Genomic DNA, 19975 nt, shown 5'->3' with positions numbered 1-19975 from the left:
TGGCCCAAAAAGATCTATATGGATAAATTGTAATACTCTACTAGTTGATACGTCATTAATGGATTTAAAAGAAACTCGCTTTTGTTTTTCTTTAGCACAAGCATCACAGATTTTATCATTATCAAATTTTAGTTTAGGCAGCCCTCGAACCAATTCTCCTTGAACTAACCGTTGCAAAACACTCATGCTAGCATGTCCTAGTCTCCTATGCCATAAACATCTATCATCCTTAGTAATAGGTACAAATTAGTCATATTAATAGAATCTAAATGCACCATGTATATGTTTCCTATTCTATGACCAACAAGCATAACCCGATTAGATGCAATGTCAATGACTTTACAACCATTAATATCAAACATGACATTGAATCCCTTATCACAAAATTAACTAATACTCAATAGATTATGCTTTAATCCATTCACATATAAAACATTCTTAATTTGTATGGAAGATTACCATAGTACCAATACCTTCAATGTGACCTTTGAATCATCACCAAAAGTCACTTCTCCTCCATTTTTGGCGTTAAGCTTAATGAACCGGCTTTTGTCTCCGGTCATGTGTCTTGAGTATCCACTATCAAGGTACCATGAATTTGGATTTGTTTCTCGTGCCTTGTAGCAATGCTCCTTTTCCTACAAACATAGATTAATTTCTAATTTTTGGTACCCAAATTTTTAGGTCCATATTCATTTAGTTCCAAAATCCTAGTCCCCTTAGGTATCCATTTGTGTAGGATATCCTTATCTTTAGTAGTAATGAGATCTTAGGAACCCATACTTCTAACGATTTTCCATTAGAGGTTCTTTGGGGACCTCTATGATTGTAGTTTTTAAAACTTTTTCTAACAAAGTTGGATTTTGAATTTTCTCCATTTTCAAAACGTTTTGTTCCAACTTTATCAAAAGAAGCTTTAAGATCATCAATTTTCTTTTGATGATCATCATTGACCTTTGAAAGTAATTTTGCAAATCCAAATTCTTTTCAAACTCTTCTAGTTTGATTTGCAAATTTTTTATTTTACTTTCAAGATCGTTGTTAGTTTTGGATATGATTTTATTTTCATTTTTCAATTTTGAAACATCATTTTTATATTTTAAAAATAATTTCTCATAATCCGAATTTAACCCATTATATTCCTCTAATAGCTCATCATAGGATAAATCATCAAAATCAGATGAGTTAGAGGTTACCTTAGAATCTTCCCTGAATGCCATCAAGCACAAGTTTGCAACTTCTTGTTCCTCTTCATCGGAACCTTCTTCATCGCTCCATGTAGCCATATGAGCCTTGTGCTTATTCTTTGATTGACCCTTTCTCTTTAATTATGGGCAATCATATTTGACATGCCTCGGCTTTTTGCATTCATAGGAAATGATCGGGTCCTTCTCTTTTGGTTCATTTTTGAGGCCTTCATTTCGTTTGAATTTTCTCCCTTGGTAAGGTCTCATCATTTTTCTGAACCGTTTGGCAAACAATGCTATTTCCTCGTCATCATCATATTCATCCGAATCACTCTCATCTTTTGTGGATTTGAGAGCAACTCCAATGTTTTTCTTCTTCTCCTTCTCCTTTGGTGTCTCTTCAATCTTATCAAGGTCCACCTCATCTTCAAGAATCATTTCACGAGTGAGGAGTGAACCGATTAATTCTTCAAGAGTTAAGGATGTTAGGTCCTTAGACTCGATGATTGTCGTCTTCTTTGATTGCCACGATTTTGGAAGAGAGTAGACTAATTTCCTCACAAGCTTTTCATTTGAAATGATCTCTCCATATGATTTGAGGCCATTGACAATCGTTGAGAATCTATCCATCATAGTTTTGATATCTTCATTTGGTTTCATCCTGAAATTTTCATAGCTATGCGTTAGAATACTAATTTTAGATTTCTTTACCTCATCGGTACCTTCATGAGTGACTTGAAGTTTGTCCCATATTTCTTTGGCGGTTGTACAGGATGAAACTCTTCCGTATTCATCTGGTCCAAGAGCACAAAATATAATATGGATGGCTTTGGAGTTGAGCTGGAACATTTTTGTCTCTCCTTCACTCCACAATCTTGGATGAGTGAGAGGCTTGATGTATCATTCTTCTACGACATTCCATGCTCCCATGTCACTTGCTTGAATTAAGTACATAATCCTACTTTTCCAATAGGCATAGTTAGCCCCATTGAAGAAAGGAGGCTTGTTGACGGGCATCGAATCAAGACCGGAGTCGAAGTTTGAAACGGAGGCCATTGATGACTTTGATTATCGATATAACTCTTCCCGAATCGACTCAAGAGGCGATTAAACCTTCAAATGAGTTAGGCTCTGATACCAATTGTTGAGTTAATCGATCGATGGAATCGGCCAAGAGGGGTGAATTGGCAATTAAAATTTTGGTGGAAGCTTTTGCAGAAAATTGAAAAGATTTGCACAGCGATTTAGAGTGGTTCGACTTTATCAACCAAAGTCTACGTCCACTACCTTAGCTATCCACACTAAGGATTTTCCAACAAATTCACTAATTTATTCTTTCTTTTGATGTCAAAGAGATAACCTTACAACACCCTCAAGAATATACCCCAATTCTTGAGAACACTCTTTTCTCAAAGAGAAGATTACAAATTTGCAAACTTACAAGAAAAACCTCACAAGACAAATATGTTTGCACAATTCTAGAACAAAGAAAGAACACTCAAGAATAGATACAATTGAGCACAATAAGTGTTCTTGAAAGCAAGATGAATATTGAATGAAAAATAGGCTTGAAATGCTCAAACTTGAGGTTTGATGCTTTCTCTTTAATTCTCTCTTGATTCTAGTTGCGTTGTTGCTTGTTGTTGATCAATGGCTTCTAAGCTTGTTTAAATACACCTTGAACCACTTCTGAACGTTGGGGGTGATTAGTGGAGTCAATAGAGTCGTTTAAGTGTGAAAACAATTAATTAAAATAGTTGGGAGCGTCAGTGCATCGATGCATACCCATGGTGCAACGGTGCATCAGTGTAAAATTCAAATATTTTGACCGTTGGACCCTTAGTGCATCGGTGCACTAAGAGTGCATCGATGCATCAAGTGCATTCGATGTTTCAAAATAGCCAGAGTGCATCGATGCATGGTTGGTGCATCGATGCATCAAATGCATTCGATGTTTTCATAAAATCCTTAGTGCATCGGTGCATGGTAAGTGCATCGATGCATGAAATGCATTCGATGTTCAATTTAATTCATGGTGCACCGATGCATGGATTGGTGCATCGGTGCATCACTTTGAAAAATTGATTTTAGGCTTGATTTTGATTCAAAATACTTTGTGAAAATTGTTTTAAAAAATATATTAAGTATAAAACACAATTTTACACATTTAGTAAGGTTTGAAATTGATCTTAAAAGACTTGGAGTAATAATTTGGTATTCGATTAATTAAATCGAATATATTTAGAAAATCATTTGTAAAATCTTAAAATTTATTTAAATTAATTTGTTATATCGAAATACAAAAATATTTTCAAAAAAATTATTTTCGTAGTCCTTCTACTTTTGATGCGTAGTTCATTTTGGTCACCAGTTGTAATTTTGTCTTTAAATTTTAAATTAATTCAATTTAATTCATGTTTATATTTTCTATATTTTGTAAATTGGCACCTTTTTTTATTTATGTTTTTTCAGCCTTTATTTAATATTAATTTAACCCCATGAATTTTAATTTCTTTAATTTTAATTTCTTAAAATTTTTGATATCCTAACCCATTGTTCGTGTTTTGCAGTATTTTTTATTTTATTTAATGTATATTATATATATATTTTTTAAATTTTCAAAGTTTGTCAAAGGTAAGTAATTTGTATCGAATATTTAAATTTAAATTAAAGCTTCAATTTTCGTAATTAAGACAATCGACTAATCATGTTGGTACCGAAAGGGCAGTACAAGGGTTCTCATCATTCATTAACTGTAAACAACTCCCGAATTCGATTAATTTTTGGTAAGTTACATATCAAATAAACAATAACATTTAGGTGTTCGGTCAACCTATTTTGAAATGATCGGAGGCGATTCCATCACAAAAATTTAAGTTGAAATTCAATTTCAGGATCATCTGAATGGCGATTGCAACAACAGGGGTTTAAATCCTGGCATAAATCTGACCTTTGAAGGGATGGTGGCTAGATTTTTAGGGATTCCAAGAAAACAGATGAAAAAGTGTGGAGTTGAATCGATTGACTACAAGTTCCAATAGGGTTGGATCTGGATTCAAACTCAAATTCATTAGTGTTTGAGTTAGGTTAGGTTTTTAGGCTTGGTGGATAACTTGGTTTAGGTTTGTACTATCCCTTGGAGTTGAGTTTGGTGGGATAGAATGGTTTGATAGTGTTTTGGGTTTGAGTTATAATTTAAGCTTAGGTTTGGATTTGGTTTTTTGGCTCGAGTCCGGTCAAAATTATAAAATTGGAGCTTGCAATTGCTCATATTTTCTCATTGTTGATAAACAATAATAAGACAAAGATCAAAGAGCATCAAAATTTTCCCAATAAAATGTTAAATTCTGAATTGAGACGATGATATGTTCCTCCGTATTCGAGGGGACTAGATTTGTTGAAAACATTATGGTTTTTCTTGTTTAAGAATGTCAGATTCTAAAGATAGTTTACTCCTTCGTATCCGAAGACATTGGAGTTGTTGAGAATGATTTGATCTTTCATACCTGAGAATATCAAAATTTGACGATGACATTCCTCTCTTTCGAACCCAAGGAGATGGATTTGTTGAAAATGGTTTACTCCACCGTGTAGGGATACCAAATTTTTACGACGAGAAGATGGATTTGCTTAAAATGATTTGTTCCATTTTATTCAAGGGTATCAAATTTTGAAAAATGACATTTCACTGTATCTGAGGAGATGAATTTGCTGAAAATGATCAGCTCCTCTATATTCGAGGATGTCAAACTTTGATGATGATAATTCATTCATTTATTCGCATATGAGGATGCTAGTACTGTTTTTGCACGCTCAAAGATGTTAAATTTTGAAGATGATTCTTCTCATTTGTATTCGAGAATGTTGAACTTTAAAAAAGATTTATTACTTCGTACTCGAGGATACCAAATTTTAAAAGATAATTTCACACGTTGGACTCAAAACGATCTGGTCCTTCGTACTTGAAAATGAATTTTTTTAAAGATAATTCATTCTTTTGTGCTCGAGAATACTGGATTCTAAAGACGAATTACTTCTTCATATCCGAAAATGACAAAATTTTGAAAGATAATATTTCGCTCCTTTGTACTCTATGATGTTAGACTCTAAAGACGATTTGTTTCTTCGTGCACAAGAATGTAAAATTTTAAATATGATTTCACTTATTTCTACTTAAGAATATTGGTAACTGCAAATACTTGTACTTCTGATCTTCCCGTTACGTTTATACTCATCTCATGCTTACAGTGTATGTAGGCTTCCTTGAACATCAGTAAAATTGCTATTTGTACCACTAAAATGTTGGTAAATTCAAATGTGTTCCCTAAAAGAATTTATAGTTTGTTTTCATCATCCAACACAAAATTTATAATTTCGTTTATACACAAACTAGGGAAGAACTTGTTATTTAAGAAACTTGATTAAATTGTACTTGGCCTTGTCCCTCAGCCACTAAGCTGGCCGTATTTGATTCTTACAAGCTTGAATGACAAGGGGTCATTGGTTTTGGGGAATTTCCCCGTCTATTCGTAGTTTTCTCTGCTTCCGGGGACAACGAAAATGCCCACTATGTATATCAGAAAAGCAAGGATGGAGTCAAATTTTTATACCAGAGAAGTTAACTTCTAAATTTTTAGGAATAAATGAACTTATACAATTTTAGACAGAACGAAAATAAATTATCAATATAAAAAATATATAATAATTTAAAATTTCCAGGGGAGGGGACTACTACCGCCGCCCCCTCCCGAGTCCAAGTGAGTTGGAATAAAACGTGAATTATAAACAAGAATATCCATAGAAAATAACCAATTGCTTGAATTATAAACAGGATAAAACTGCATTACATGAATCTGAAAAAAAAAAAAGAGAGAGGCTATGCCCAAAATACCTCAAACGGAAACCCGACAAACTATCCATGGTTTGCTCATAGAGCATGTATTAAATCCCGAAAAATGAAAAGAAATAAAAAACCAAGTCAAATAAAAGAACACTGCACAATATACCAAACTCTGCTGCCGTCAAAAACTGGATGCTAAGCCAACACATGATAGCTTCAACAAACCCATTCTGTATTCACAGTTATGATTATGGTTTCATCTACATATCCGAGTGAAAGAATCAGTTTTCACGTTCTTTCACACTTGGGTGCTTGAAAGGCATCTCCACTGTCTAAGTCGAGGGCCCTTGTCTAAAACCATTAGCAAGCCAGTGTTGATCGGTGACAATCCGTAAAGGTACCTATGTAATTAAAGAAGAACTATGAACAACGATTTTCAAATGCCGGCATTAACTTTTTCTCTAGGATATAATATGCTTATAAACTTCAATGTTAATTTTCAATATAAAATATATCAAACACATGCTCCCTCAGTAAACCTGTATCTCTATTGTTTCAGGGTCAACTATTAGAGGCTATGGCCTTAAATGATGATGTTAAAGACTGCATTTCTTTCTACTGCACCAGAATAACTAATTTCGATTTTGCTATGTCGTAAAATGCATTAATATATGTTCGTCAGTTTTAAAACATTGGTCAACCCTACAGTAATTACGTATATGACAATTATTCTACTTACTTGCTTCGGCGAGCTCTCCGCCTCCAAGAAATAGAAGCTGTAATCCACTGAAAAGAAAAGAAATAAATAAACCATCAAAAGACACTAAACTTAGTGGCAATATGGCAATACATCAAAACAAAAACAAGGTATTAAGATCATGGGAAATACAGAAGAGCTTTATTGATGAATAATTACCGCATATTATGTTTATGATGCTTCCAACAACATTAGATTAACATCTAAAAGATGGGTTTCAGATAAATTACAACCCAAATTTGAATCTGCAACGGATGATTGATATAAAGGAACTAAAATAATACCAGAATAAAGAGCACAAAATAGTGAAACTAAACCATATTGCACTTGTCAGCAATAAAGCAACATGAAATTGAAGAGTGAAAAGTATACAGACATGAAAATGCCATGACAGAACTCGATGATAATACAACACTTTACATAAACAGAGATTACCTTGAAGAGGCTTCCAAGAACAGATGGCTTCACAGCCACTTGTTTTTCTGGTGACATTTGCTTGCACAAATGTTGAGCTATTTCTTTCAGTAATACCAACTGTGCTTTGTCAGTTCGCATAGATAGCAGTGCTTGTCTCATTGATTCCTTGTCAGCCTCAAGGTTCTGAAGCCTCATGTAGAGTTTCTTGATATGAAGATCACAAACATCAGGTTGATTGAATGTCTCACTTGGAGTGGATGCATAGTTATCAGAAATTCCAAGTCCATGTTTGTGCTCAGCAGTTCCATTATATGGCACCCCATTATGGACAGAATCAATAGTATAAACTCTGTCATTCATATCATCTCCAACTTCTGAAACATTATCCATTCTTCCTGTGCTAGAAATCTCGTCCATTTCAGAAACTAACTCCATCTTCTTTAAGCTAGTATTATACCTGGGCGAACCAAAGGTAAACTTGGGGGAATCACTGATAAACTCTGAACCCATCTCCCTAGAAAAGAACGAATTTGTACTATCATTTGAATGCCTCCTTGAATGTCTTGGTCGCCTAGGAGAGTGGCCGACTACCACCTTCTCAAAAACATTTCTTGTTCCAGGAATCTCTCCATCCAGTTGGCTGCCGCTGGGATTCCTTTCCATTTGGGAGATCCTTTCTTCCAGATTCCTCAAGTGTTCTCGGGCACGAGGGGTCTCACCAAATGCATATTTTTCAACGTCTTCAACATCTTCAACATCGTCGACATCATTACCAGGATTCTCGTTCAAATTGCACTTTAGAGGAGGATAATCATATTCAGGAATATCAGCTTCGGCCTCGAAGTCCTCGGCCACACTTGGCTGCCACGTCTGTCCATCCTTCTCACCTTCAACCTCTTCCTCTGTAAACCCATAACTCAACATCCTATGCTTGTATGCCTGTGCTTCACAGGTTAAAGCTTGAATAGTCTGCTCTCTCTTATATAACAGATCCTCCAAAACCACTATCTCCTGCTGGTCATGTGACATTTTCTCCTCGGCAAAACGCTTGAATTGCCTAGCCTCCATTTCGATCTCTGCCTTCTCGCTCTGCAACTTCAATATCATCGACATGGCCTCAGTTGCAGCTGAAGATGAGGCACTTCTCTCTTCCTCCAATTCTGAATACAAATCCTGTATTGTTGCTTGTTGGCTGCTGACTGTCTCCCGCAAAGCAGCACATTCATTCTCAATTTGGACTCGGGCATTGGAATAAAGATCAAGCCCTGGAACATAAAAGTTGTTTCCAGTCTCAAACTCATCATATTTTCGCTTCACAGACCGAAACCAGGAATTCGGAGGAGCACCAATCAAAGCACAGGTAGTACAATTGCAATTACAACATTTTACCAAATCTCTTGGAGGCGAAAATATTTCTGACTCCATGTGGCAATTTATTCATTCGAACTCGAGCAACCTAATTATTTACTAAAAGTTAAAAAAAAAGAATCTACGCTAAAAAATGAAAAAAATATTAAAGTTCTGATTCTCTCTTGAATAGTGCATATCCTCTTAAATTTTCCCTCCTTTCATTTCTGATTCCAGCCACCAGCTATATTGATTCCTCCTTCATCATTCAATCACATAGAAAATTTCTGAAATAAACGATAAAACAACAAAAAATGAAAGATATGTAACTACAGTTCCTTCGTTTTATACATAAATCTTCCGGGAAATAAAATAAATCTCTTAATAACATTCATTGTTTTTGTAATTTTCAATTAACATTTAAAAAATTCAAACATTCTTTCTCGAGAAATCTTACAGAAAATAACATTTCTACGCATCAGAGGAGCGAGGGACTAGGAAAAATGCAACTCACCGCGGAAGTTGAGAGAAAGAGGTGGAAAAAGGAGGCAAAATTTCCCGATAAAATTAACCTCCGGAAACGAGAAATCAATCCCTTGTCATTAAGAAACTCACAAACTTGTCCAATGAAAGAACATCAATCGCCGGTCAATCAATCAGAGCGGTGAGAAAAAATCCGAAGGTAGAAACGGTGAAAATAGCGATGGCGATTGGAGGGAAGGAAAATCAAAGAGAGAAAGAGAGAAATATGAGAAAGAAAACTATTAACTTTTTTTTATTAATTTTTATTTTTGGGGTCGCATTGATTTATTCAGCTTTTGAGGTTTCTGTCGATCTGCGTGTCCGGGTGACGCGAAAACGAGGCAAAGCAATTTAAACGAAAAAAGGGAAGGGGGAATGGTTAAAATCAGTGGGCGGTTGATGATCGAATCATTTGCCCTTGACCTCTTCCAAGATGGCGCTGATGATAGTTAAAACAGGAGTTGTTTCCGATTGCGGGTATTTATATTTAGTTTACTGTGAGCTTGTTTCTACTAAATTTGGCTATCCCTATTGACTAAATCCTTCCCCACTTCATTCACCCTTTTTTGTTAACATTCATATGGTTAAATATGTTTATATTATCTCACATGTAAAATATTTTGAGATTTATTAATTAATTGAGTAATAAAAAATGTTATATTATTTTTATTTCATATGTTTAGATTTAATTTTATTGATTAGTTGTTAACGGTGGTAGCAATTTATGCACAATAACCAATTAGATAAAATTTAATAACTCATACTAATTTACCTAAGAAAAAGATATGGCCCTATTAGTATGTCAAACTCAACTTGGGAAGTGTGATGGTGAAGGAACACAGAAGAAGGTGAAAAGGGAAAGACCCTCTTTATTCCCTCTCTCGTCTCCATTTGAAATTCGCTCATTTTTTCACCATTTGGATTGCCTATACTAATTCCATGTGATCCATCTAAGGCACCCCTTGCATTCTCTTAATTTTACTATTTAACCATTGAGACCATTCAATATATCATTTATCTAAAATAACCAATGTTATTAAAACTGGATCAGACCGGTCGGTTCGACCGGTTGAAACGTGAACCGGTGGCCTGTCCGGTCCGATTAACTCCCAAAACGGGATTAGCACAGAACCAGAAGAACCGGCTGAAAACCGGGAAAATCGGGGTGAACCGGCTGAAAACCGGCAAAACCGGTTTGAATCGCCGGTTCACTTTATTTCTTTAAAAAAAAATTAAACCAAACGACGTCGTTTGTTCAACGAGCCGAGTCAAATTCGAGTATTGCTGAGCTCGACTCAAACTCGAAAACTTAAAAGTAAGCAACTCAACTCAAAAAACTCACGAGCTAAAAATTATCAACTCGAAATATAATATTAAAACTTGAAATCGAAAAGGCTCGAACTCAAAAAAAAATTAGAAGTTCGATTGAAGCCTAAAATTTGAGCTCAATTGAAGCGAAAGAATAGTTCGCTTTATGCTCACCAAAAGGCTCCATGATTTTGAATGTCAAATTACCTCTATTATTTATAGAAGTAAGTTTGGATGCTCTTCTATGTTTCTTAGCCATGTGGATTGTTTGTTCTCATATTTTTACCTTTAAACTTTGGGATACTCTTCTATGTTTCTTAGCCATGTGAGATTGTTTTTTTAAACAATTAAACCAAATGACATCATTTGTTATAATTTTTTAAGCCCCAATTTTTATTTTTATTATAGTTATAATTATATTTATTATTTAATATGTTTTACCTTAAATATTATGTTGTAGTTGATTTGAATCATTTTGTTTCACTTGATTTTATGGTTTTTCATTTATACATGTTATAACTTGTGATATTTTTATACCTTTTAATATTGTAAACTTAAAAAAAATGTTACATATATATTAATATTGCTTTGAATATTATGTAAAATTTTAAAAATATATTATTTTATATAAAATCCGGTTCAACCGCGGTTGAACCCGATTGAACCAGTGAACCAGTACATTCACCGGTTCAATGTCCGGTCCGATTTTGAAAACATTGAAAATAACACATCAAACTAACAAAAGATATGAATTTTGAAGTTGAATTTATCTTTGCTAATATCCCTTCTAAAATTTTTGAGAAAGAACTTAATTAAATATATTCTAAAACCTTAAAGTTTGATAAGGACTTCTAAAATTTTGAACGAGGACTTGTTTAAAAATATTCTAAAATTTTAGAACTTAATAATATTCTTGATATTAAAAAGTATGTAATTTTACCGTGGATAATTTTATTAAAAAGAAGTATTAACCAAGCGACTTAAGTCATTAAGAGATTTGTTGCTATTTTTTACGGTCTCGGATTTGAGCACCACATATGCATTAAAATGAACGTTCATTATCAAATTGTTAATAGTTTTTGAACAAATACTGTCTTTATATTCACCCAGATTTATCAATTTTTTTTTATTAAAGGTAGAAGAAAAAATACATCATTTTATTTGTTCATATAACCTTCTTGATTTTACAATTTTGTTGTGAAATCATTTGGCAACCAAATTATACTGAAGAATATGAAATTTCAATGGAACACAGCCATAAGAATGATGATGTAAATCATTTCAGATGAATGAAGCTCCTATTGTACAAAAATAAAACTCATATTAATTTTGAATTTTTTGGGAGTATATATACACTTTCTACAACGTTAAAACTTAAAAGTAATCCACTCCCTCCTAAAATAAATAATTTAATCCTATTTTTGAGAAAAAGATTAAAAAATATAAAAATTTCTGATAATTTAAAAATAAAAATATTCTAAAAAGTATAAAACATTAATTTGTCATAAAAATGAAAATAAAAGCATCCAATTCTTAATGGGAAATATTATTTTTAATAAAAATAAAGAAAAATGTTAAAAACAAAATTGAATAATATATATATTATTTTGTATTCATCAAGATTTATATATAGAAAAAATTGCAGACTGTTATACTAAGCTAATATGACATACTTTTCAAATAAAATGACTTGGCCCCAAAATATATTGGCCCGGCTCTACAATCTAACCTTTGAACCATAAAGCCACTTCAATTATTTTTCGGTAGGCAAGTTTTAATTTTCTTTTAGGGTTATTTGTTTCCTAGTTTTTATTTTAAATTAATAAAATATATTTATGGTAAATAAATTAATTTTATAAAGTTTAATGCAATTGACTTAATAACTTCTAGAGATTAATTTAAAATATTTATAATTTATCATCACAAAAAGGTATAATTGTTATTAATATATCGTAGATTTATTGGTAATTTTTCGTGTGATTAATATACACTATAAATTGGTTGGTATTTTCTTTACTAATAGATATGGTATATTGATTGATAATTTTGTTGTGATTGATATGTACTATAGATAGGGATGAAGCTAGAATTTTTTTTGAACCATCAGCTAGAATTAAATTTTAAGGGGTTATAAATGGTAATAAAATAAAATTAATGTCTAATTATTAAGTCATCATTATAAGCCTTTAAAATTAGAGAGTCATATTCTATTTTTAAAAAAATTGAAATTAACAAGAATTTAATTAATATTTAAACAAAAAGTAAGGATCAATATTAATTTACCTTATTTTAAAATGAATGAAAACTTAAGAAGTATTAAAATTGGAAAATATGGGTCAAAACTTTTTTTTTAGTTTGATCTTAAAAGTAATTGGATCCAAAATATAATTAAAGATAATATTTTTTATATATAAATTTAGGGTAAACATAGATAATATTTATTTAAAACTCTCAACTATTTGAAACATACATCTATTATCAATATTATATATAAATGATGAATATAATAAAAAATATTGTAATAATGCGATGAGTTTATTGGAAAATCAATAAACATAAAAGTGGTCCAAAGCAGATTAATAAAAGCCAAAAGAAGAATACAAACGAAGGAAAATAGACCATAAAATCTAAAGCCATTCATCACGTCAATAATGGAAGACATAGATGTTGTACTCCACCACAGCGTACCCAGTTTTAAGATCGAATGTATGAGTCTTAGTCTGAGCATATCCACGGACAAACCGGAAAAGGCCGCTACCGCCGACGATAGGCATCTCCCTAGGGATGGCAAAAAAACCCGAATCCGACGGAAAAACCAAAAATCGAATTAAACGGGTCGGATTCGAGGAAGATAAACGGGATAGTGAAGGGGAAAAACCGTTTATGCTAAACGGGGACGTGAACGGGTTTGGTAATCCCCCGATACCCGGCCCGATACCCATTTAAATAACCGTTTATGCTAAACGGGGATACCGTTCCCCGCAGTTTTCCCCAATTACCCGATGGGATCCCGTTTAAATCCCGCAGTTTTTTAAGCGGGGACGATTACAGATTTTTTAAACGGGGACGGGGACGGGGACCAATACCCGGCCCGAACCCGACCCGTTGCCATCCCTACATCTCCCTCACCGTCGAAAACACGCAGTTGCACCCCAAAAGACTAAGGGAACTGCCGTTATATTTGCCTTCCATGAAGGCCAAGTTCATCACCATTAATAAACCAACTTCGTCTTGAGCTGCGGATGTGTAAATCCCTTGCGCTTTTCCCACAAGCTTGGAGTTCCGCTCGGGTGCCTCCGTCAAAGGGTCATCAACCATCACGACAGCACCGAAGATGGTCTCGGATTTGTTGGTCATGGCGGCGCTGGCGACTCGGATAGCTGTGGGATTGCGCCCGCTGACTATGTCGTGGAAGTAGAAGTGAAGGTGGCCGAGCTTCTCTCGCTCGAGGCCAAGCTTTTTGGGAGACAAAACGTTCGAGAAGCCATTAGATTTTGCAGAGGCAAGATTGATTGAGAGGAAGAGCAGAGTAAAGAGGAAGAAGAAAGTGCAGGGTAGTAGTTTTGAGAAGGTTTCAGGCATGGTGACAATTAGAGTTTTTTCTTTAGGGACTTCAATGGTGTGAAGTATGCAAGGAACTAAGATTTGGGGCCACTATATATTGAGTTAATGGAGTAATGTTCATTGGAAAATAAGGTCAGGGGTGTGTAAAAAAATTTAGACAACATTTAGTACAATAAATGAGTAATTCACTAACTCACTCTAATCCAATAAAAATTAGAATGTTTAATTATTTATTGTGTTGTAAATAATAATTTATATATATTATATAGAATATAATAGAAGTATAAAATATGTTGCATAAAATCACAAAATGTAAAATTTAAATATGATTTTTTTGTCAAATTAAATTTTATATTTGAACTTATGTATCTGGATATCTGATCTAAAAATTCAATCCAACTTTTTTAGATATCACTAAATATGTTTATATCTTATTGAATTATATTATTATGTATATTATTTCTAAGATATCATCTTGATTTCGTTCTTAAATAAAATTTTATTCCCGAAGATGCAACACAAGGACTTTTGGGATGTCATGCATCCTAGTATTGCTATAAGCCTATAATGAGATTCAATTTATTTATTTATTGAATGAAGCGCGAGAAACAAACAAAGTTACTAAGCATGAAATAAACCCAGCACCCTACATAGGCTGCACAGCCGATCCATCACCGGGCAAGGCCTAACAACAGCATCAGGTGGCGTAAGGTAAGTCCGAAACCCGAAAGGTAAGCTCCATGCCAAATTTGTTATACCATCGGCCATTCTATCACATTCACGAGGGGTGCAACGAAAATCTGCATTCCAAGAGCAATCCACAAGAGCATTATTTAGAGTATAATTAGTCATTTCCTTAAATACAATTAGGTTTCTAGAGTTTTTTGGTGTCTTTCCTTTATTTTGTATATTTGTCCGTTTTTAGAGACATTTTGCATGGTTTTCTTGCATTGTAGCTTAATTTTAGTGTTTCTTTTTCCTAATAACTCTTACCCAGTTGGATTTATTCCCTATGAATAAATATGAGAAATGATTGACCAATATCAAGAAAGAGCATCAAGGAAGGAGAGCACAAGCCAAGAATTATGAGAACTGGTTGTAACGTCCCGAATTTTTAAATTTGAAATTTGATTAATTAAATATATATTTTTAATTAATTATTACTTTAATCAATATAAAATGATTTTCGACGTTTGAAGATATTTATTTAATTTTCTAAAAAATCTGAATTTTTGAATGTGAGACTGAATATTTTCACGATTTTTTATTAGAAATTTCATAATTATATTATAATTATATTTAGAATACTGAATCCATATCATAAAATTTGTTTTTGAACATAAAAAAATTGATGTGATTTATTTTGGATAAATTCTTAAATATAGTTCAATATATTAGAGAAAAAATACAAAAATTTACATACCCATTTTATTGAGAAAAAATATTAATTTTTTTGAACCCTCATTTTTTTAATTTATGGATCCACCCCTGATCCTACTGTAATACCCCCAACCCGTATCCGACCCGTATCTGAGTCTGAGGTGTCACATTGACTTTTTAAAACGTTTTTCTTAACAAATTGGCAAAAATTTAACTTCACATTTCAAGAAAACTAACATTTTACATTAACTAAAATCAATTGGTTTTACAAAAAAACATATCAGAGCATATTCAAATCTAATTTCTTAGTACATGCCAACTAAATTTAATCTAACAAAGTACACATAATCCAAAATTCTTTTCTGATCTGAACTTCGTAAAGGAGTGGCTGACCTGTCTTGCTCCTCTTAGCTTATCTTCTTGCCTCCCGGAACCTACGTGTGAAACACTCACACGCTAAGTCGATGACTTAGTAAGGCATAAATAAACTTACTATAACATATCATTACTAATTCCTACTATGCACACTTCATGTAATCATCATGTATCATAAACTATGCAACAATTATGCATATCGAAACATAAATACATACATTACATTATCATTCATTCTTATTATTATTTTATCATTATTAGCATTATTATCAATCATATCTCTTAGTTATAAGCTCTTGCACCTAACATTATTAACCAAACAATGAACATATCATCATATAATTTATGTAACATATTTCATATCACAAAAGCATATACATCACATGTAATATGTTTATTGTTATCTCTTTGTTAACCCATGTACACATGTGAGAACTAAAGATATGTGAGTACATAGAGGTTGTGCACTTATGCTATCACAACAGCTCGTATAATTCCCACTAGGGGCACTTAGAAATTTGTCCCGAAAGACCACATATCACATATCACATATGCCCCGAAGGACCACATATAACATATCACATATGTCCCGAAGTATCACTCCTTAAGAATCATATACATATTCCAATAGACCAAATAAGTGTACCGAAGTACCGCATATATGTTCCAAAGGATTACATATATGTCCCGAATGACCACGTAGAACCCTCGACTCTTGGCATACCAATTATACCCCTAGCTCTCATAACACATAACATGGTCATTATTATTTATGTTATCACACATTCACATATTCATATCACATAGACACACAATCTCATAGTCCTTTCACATAGCTCATTATCACATTTTCATATGATCACAGAGTTACGTAGTTCACTTACACGTAGATCATTTCCATATAATTCACATGTCACATGTACCTTTTCTCATATATCTCATGTAACCATATATATCTTATTCATAACATAGATAATATATGCATACATTCACTTATCTCATATCATATACTTTATGTTCTGTTCTCTTATGTTCACATGACATATAATGCATACAAATCATATTCACAAAATATCAATCCTAATCATTATTCTACTCATGCAATCATATATATCAACATGTAGGAAACAAACTTATCGCAAGTCTAATTTACCATCAAATCATATTTAATACTATTATGCACTTACATGAGCCTCACTAGCCATTCCTATACATACTCTTGTGCACTCTTATAACTTCGAACCATCTTGGACTTGGCTTCGATCGATATCTACAATTTACATATAATCGATATGAATATCATAATTCTAATCACTTATAACCAATCATCAATAATCTAAACTAAATGAAGTATCCAACTCACATTTCACTTTGAGTAGTATCGGTACCCCCATGCATGGTACCGATACTTCCCTAACTGTGGTATCGGTACCATGCCTAGGTATCGATACCCATATTGCATTATGTAATTCTCGTTTCGAATATGGTATCGATACCATCCTTGTGGTATCGGTACCCTTGGTATCGATATTGTTCTTCAGGTATCGATACCTCATGAATGTTTTCCCTATTTTACTCTTGAAGTATTGATACCTGATGAAGCAATACCGATACCCATAGCCCAGAAATCACTTTTTAAGCCCAAAAATCTTACCAAACTCACTTAAATCCTCTACCATAACCTTCTTTTAGTCTTTTAAGCTTAACTACACTTATTCTAATCAACTTAGATCGCTTTAATTCATCATAATATCTAATATCCCATACACACTCTTGAATTCAATAATTAAGCCAATAATTCAACATGTTCCAAATTCAATTTTATTGCTTCCAACTTCTTAATTAGACCATTGACAAGTCCAATTTAACTTCAAAATCTCTTAACACCTTCTATTTCAATAATTCACTTAAAAACGCCTTTTACTTAATTTCTCATAACTTTTTTCATCTTTGAGTTTTAAACCATTTAAAACTTCCCTTAAGCTTTCTTATCACTCTAAGAATCAAAACAAACCTTAAAATTAAAGAAACAATCAAGTTGAATCCAACTCACCTTACCATTGAAGGCACGAGAGGAAGAAGATGAAGCCTCCAGAATTTTCTTTCTTTCTCTCTTACTCCACGTGTTTACACCCTTTAATAAGGAAAAATAACAATCTTTCTTATGTAATGACCATTATACCCTCTCACCTTTCCAACTTTGTTAATCAATCCAACATCAAAATTCTCTACTTAAGTCCCTGAACTTTTAACTTATTTCAAAATTGAGCATAAAGTTTTCAAAATTTATAATTTAGTCTCTAGCCCTATTTTGAGATGTTAGAAATCTCCCATCCTTTAAGAAAATTCGTCCTCAAATTTTCACTATGTTATTAGATGAAGATATTGTCTATACATATCCTATTCATATTCTCATGTCACCTCCTCAATTTAATCTTTTGTATTATCATTAATAACTTGGCTTTCATTACTTCAATTCTTCAACTACCTTTTTCCTTTATACATCCATATCGTGTCATTTATCATGTAGATAGTAACATCAGTTCTTATCACTCAAAATCATATATCAATCAATTTCCTTATCAATCTCTAATTGCCTTGTAATAATAACCAAACTTTTATTCTATCATCACTTGACTGCCTCTTAAACTTCCTTAATACATATAAATCATTCTTTATTTCTCAGACTACGTCTACTTGACCAAGAAATATAACCTTAAATCTTCATCATATATGATTAAAGACATACACTTTGCAGAATCAAACAATCTTTCATATCAGCCGACGTACCTTTATTTCTTCTAGTCAAACTTATAATCTATATCTCAACATAACATTTATCATATCTGATTCTTTAAACTTCATCCTTTCATTTCTTTATTCCATTATTTTCCTTAAATCAAGATCTCCTTATAACATCGGTTATATTTTTTCCTTCATACTCCCATACTCTTTTCATATTACTTATACTTATCTCTAATTACCCATCTTTATCACATCTTCATAACTCTGATAATTCACACTTTTTGCACAAATCTTATTCCTTGTAAAATCCTTGCTCAAATCACAATACCAATATCCCTTTTATCATCTTAAACTTTTATGTTAATCCTTAACTTTCTTCAAACATACAAATCATTTTCTCTTTGACTACATCATATCTATATGATCATAACACATAACTATATCTAAATCCATGCCATACTTGGTTAACTTAACTTAACATCATCTTCTAATCCTTTAACTCCAATACACTTTCTATCACATAACCTTGTTAGCTAGTGCCAACTCTTTCAATCTAGGATACGAACCCTTATCAAGTTGATCATATACATCTTTTTTCCGTCGAAATTTTCCTCAGCGGTATCTTACTCAACTTTTCAAACATGTACTCTTACTCATACACAATATTATTCCCCTGTTTCAAACTCAAATGATCTAACTTTTTTTGTCTTATAAACTGATCACCGATATACCCATTTTTAAACTTTTTCGAAAATAATAACCACATCACTTTGATCTTTTAATATTCTTATGATAACATTTATCCCCTCTACTTATCTTGGCAGTGTAGCAAAGGAACTACTCCATTTCAGAACGATGGAAATCCCCTAACACTATTCGAATGCTTTTTTAATCTTCTAAAAACAATCCTTAACTTTTACAAAGGAACTCCCTGATGTAACACCCCCAACCCATACCCGACCAGGATACGAGTCTGAGGTGTCACATTGACTTCTCAAACCATTTACTTTTACAAAATACCCAAGATTCAGTTTGACATTTCTAATAAAACCATTTACTTTCTATGATATAAAACATATGGTTTTACAAAATTGATCAGAGCATATCTAATACAAATCTTTTAACTACATGCCAACTAGATTATATATAACAAAATACATGTTATTCATTTATGTTCTGATCTGACCTTCAGTAAGGAGAAACTAACCTATCTTGCTCCTCATAGCTTCTCTTCCTACTTTCCTGAACCTACGTGTGAAACACTCATACGCTAAGTCATAGACTTAGTGAGACATATAAATCCATATTTAAATTATTAAATGCATGTACATATCATGTAATACAACGTCATACTTGTATACATACTTTTTCATATAACAATTACATACACACATGCATGTCATCATTTATATTTCCTCATACTCTTATATGATTATCATTTCTATCTCTTATCTCTTGTTCATATGATCTCTTATTTTCATATTCTATATCTTATAATATGTTCTTACATCATCATATGAGTCATTGATATTC

General features: G+C 32.8%; 2 protein-coding genes across 2 annotated transcripts; both read right to left on the bottom strand.

Annotated features, from left to right (window-relative positions):
- Positions 1–6170: 6170 nt before the first annotated feature.
- LOC120200811 (myosin-binding protein 7-like) lies at positions 6171–8835 on the bottom strand. Its single transcript, XM_039201562.1, has 3 exons — positions 7220–8835; positions 6767–6813; positions 6171–6428 (listed from the first exon to the last, which is right to left on the bottom strand). Exons 1-3 carry the CDS (start codon positions 8624–8626, stop codon positions 6326–6328), a joined length of 1557 nt encoding a protein of 518 aa, XP_039057493.1. The 5' UTR covers positions 8627–8835; the 3' UTR covers positions 6171–6325.
- Positions 8836–12896: 4061 nt separating this feature from the next.
- On the bottom strand, positions 12897–13985 carry LOC120200812 (dirigent protein 22-like). Its single transcript, XM_039201563.1, has 2 exons — positions 13497–13985; positions 12897–13156 (listed from the first exon to the last, which is right to left on the bottom strand). Exons 1-2 carry the CDS (start codon positions 13958–13960, stop codon positions 13024–13026), a joined length of 597 nt encoding a protein of 198 aa, XP_039057494.1. The 5' UTR covers positions 13961–13985; the 3' UTR covers positions 12897–13023.
- Between the last annotated feature and the right edge of the window lie 5990 nt (positions 13986–19975).

Source organism: Hibiscus syriacus, unplaced genomic scaffold, assembly GCF_006381635.1.
Source record: "Hibiscus syriacus cultivar Baekdansim isolate YM2019G1 unplaced genomic scaffold, ASM638163v2 tig00006570_pilon, whole genome shotgun sequence".
NCBI lineage: Eukaryota > Viridiplantae > Streptophyta > Magnoliopsida > Malvales > Malvaceae > Hibiscus > Hibiscus syriacus.
This window is presented reverse-complemented; position numbering and strand designations above follow the sequence as displayed.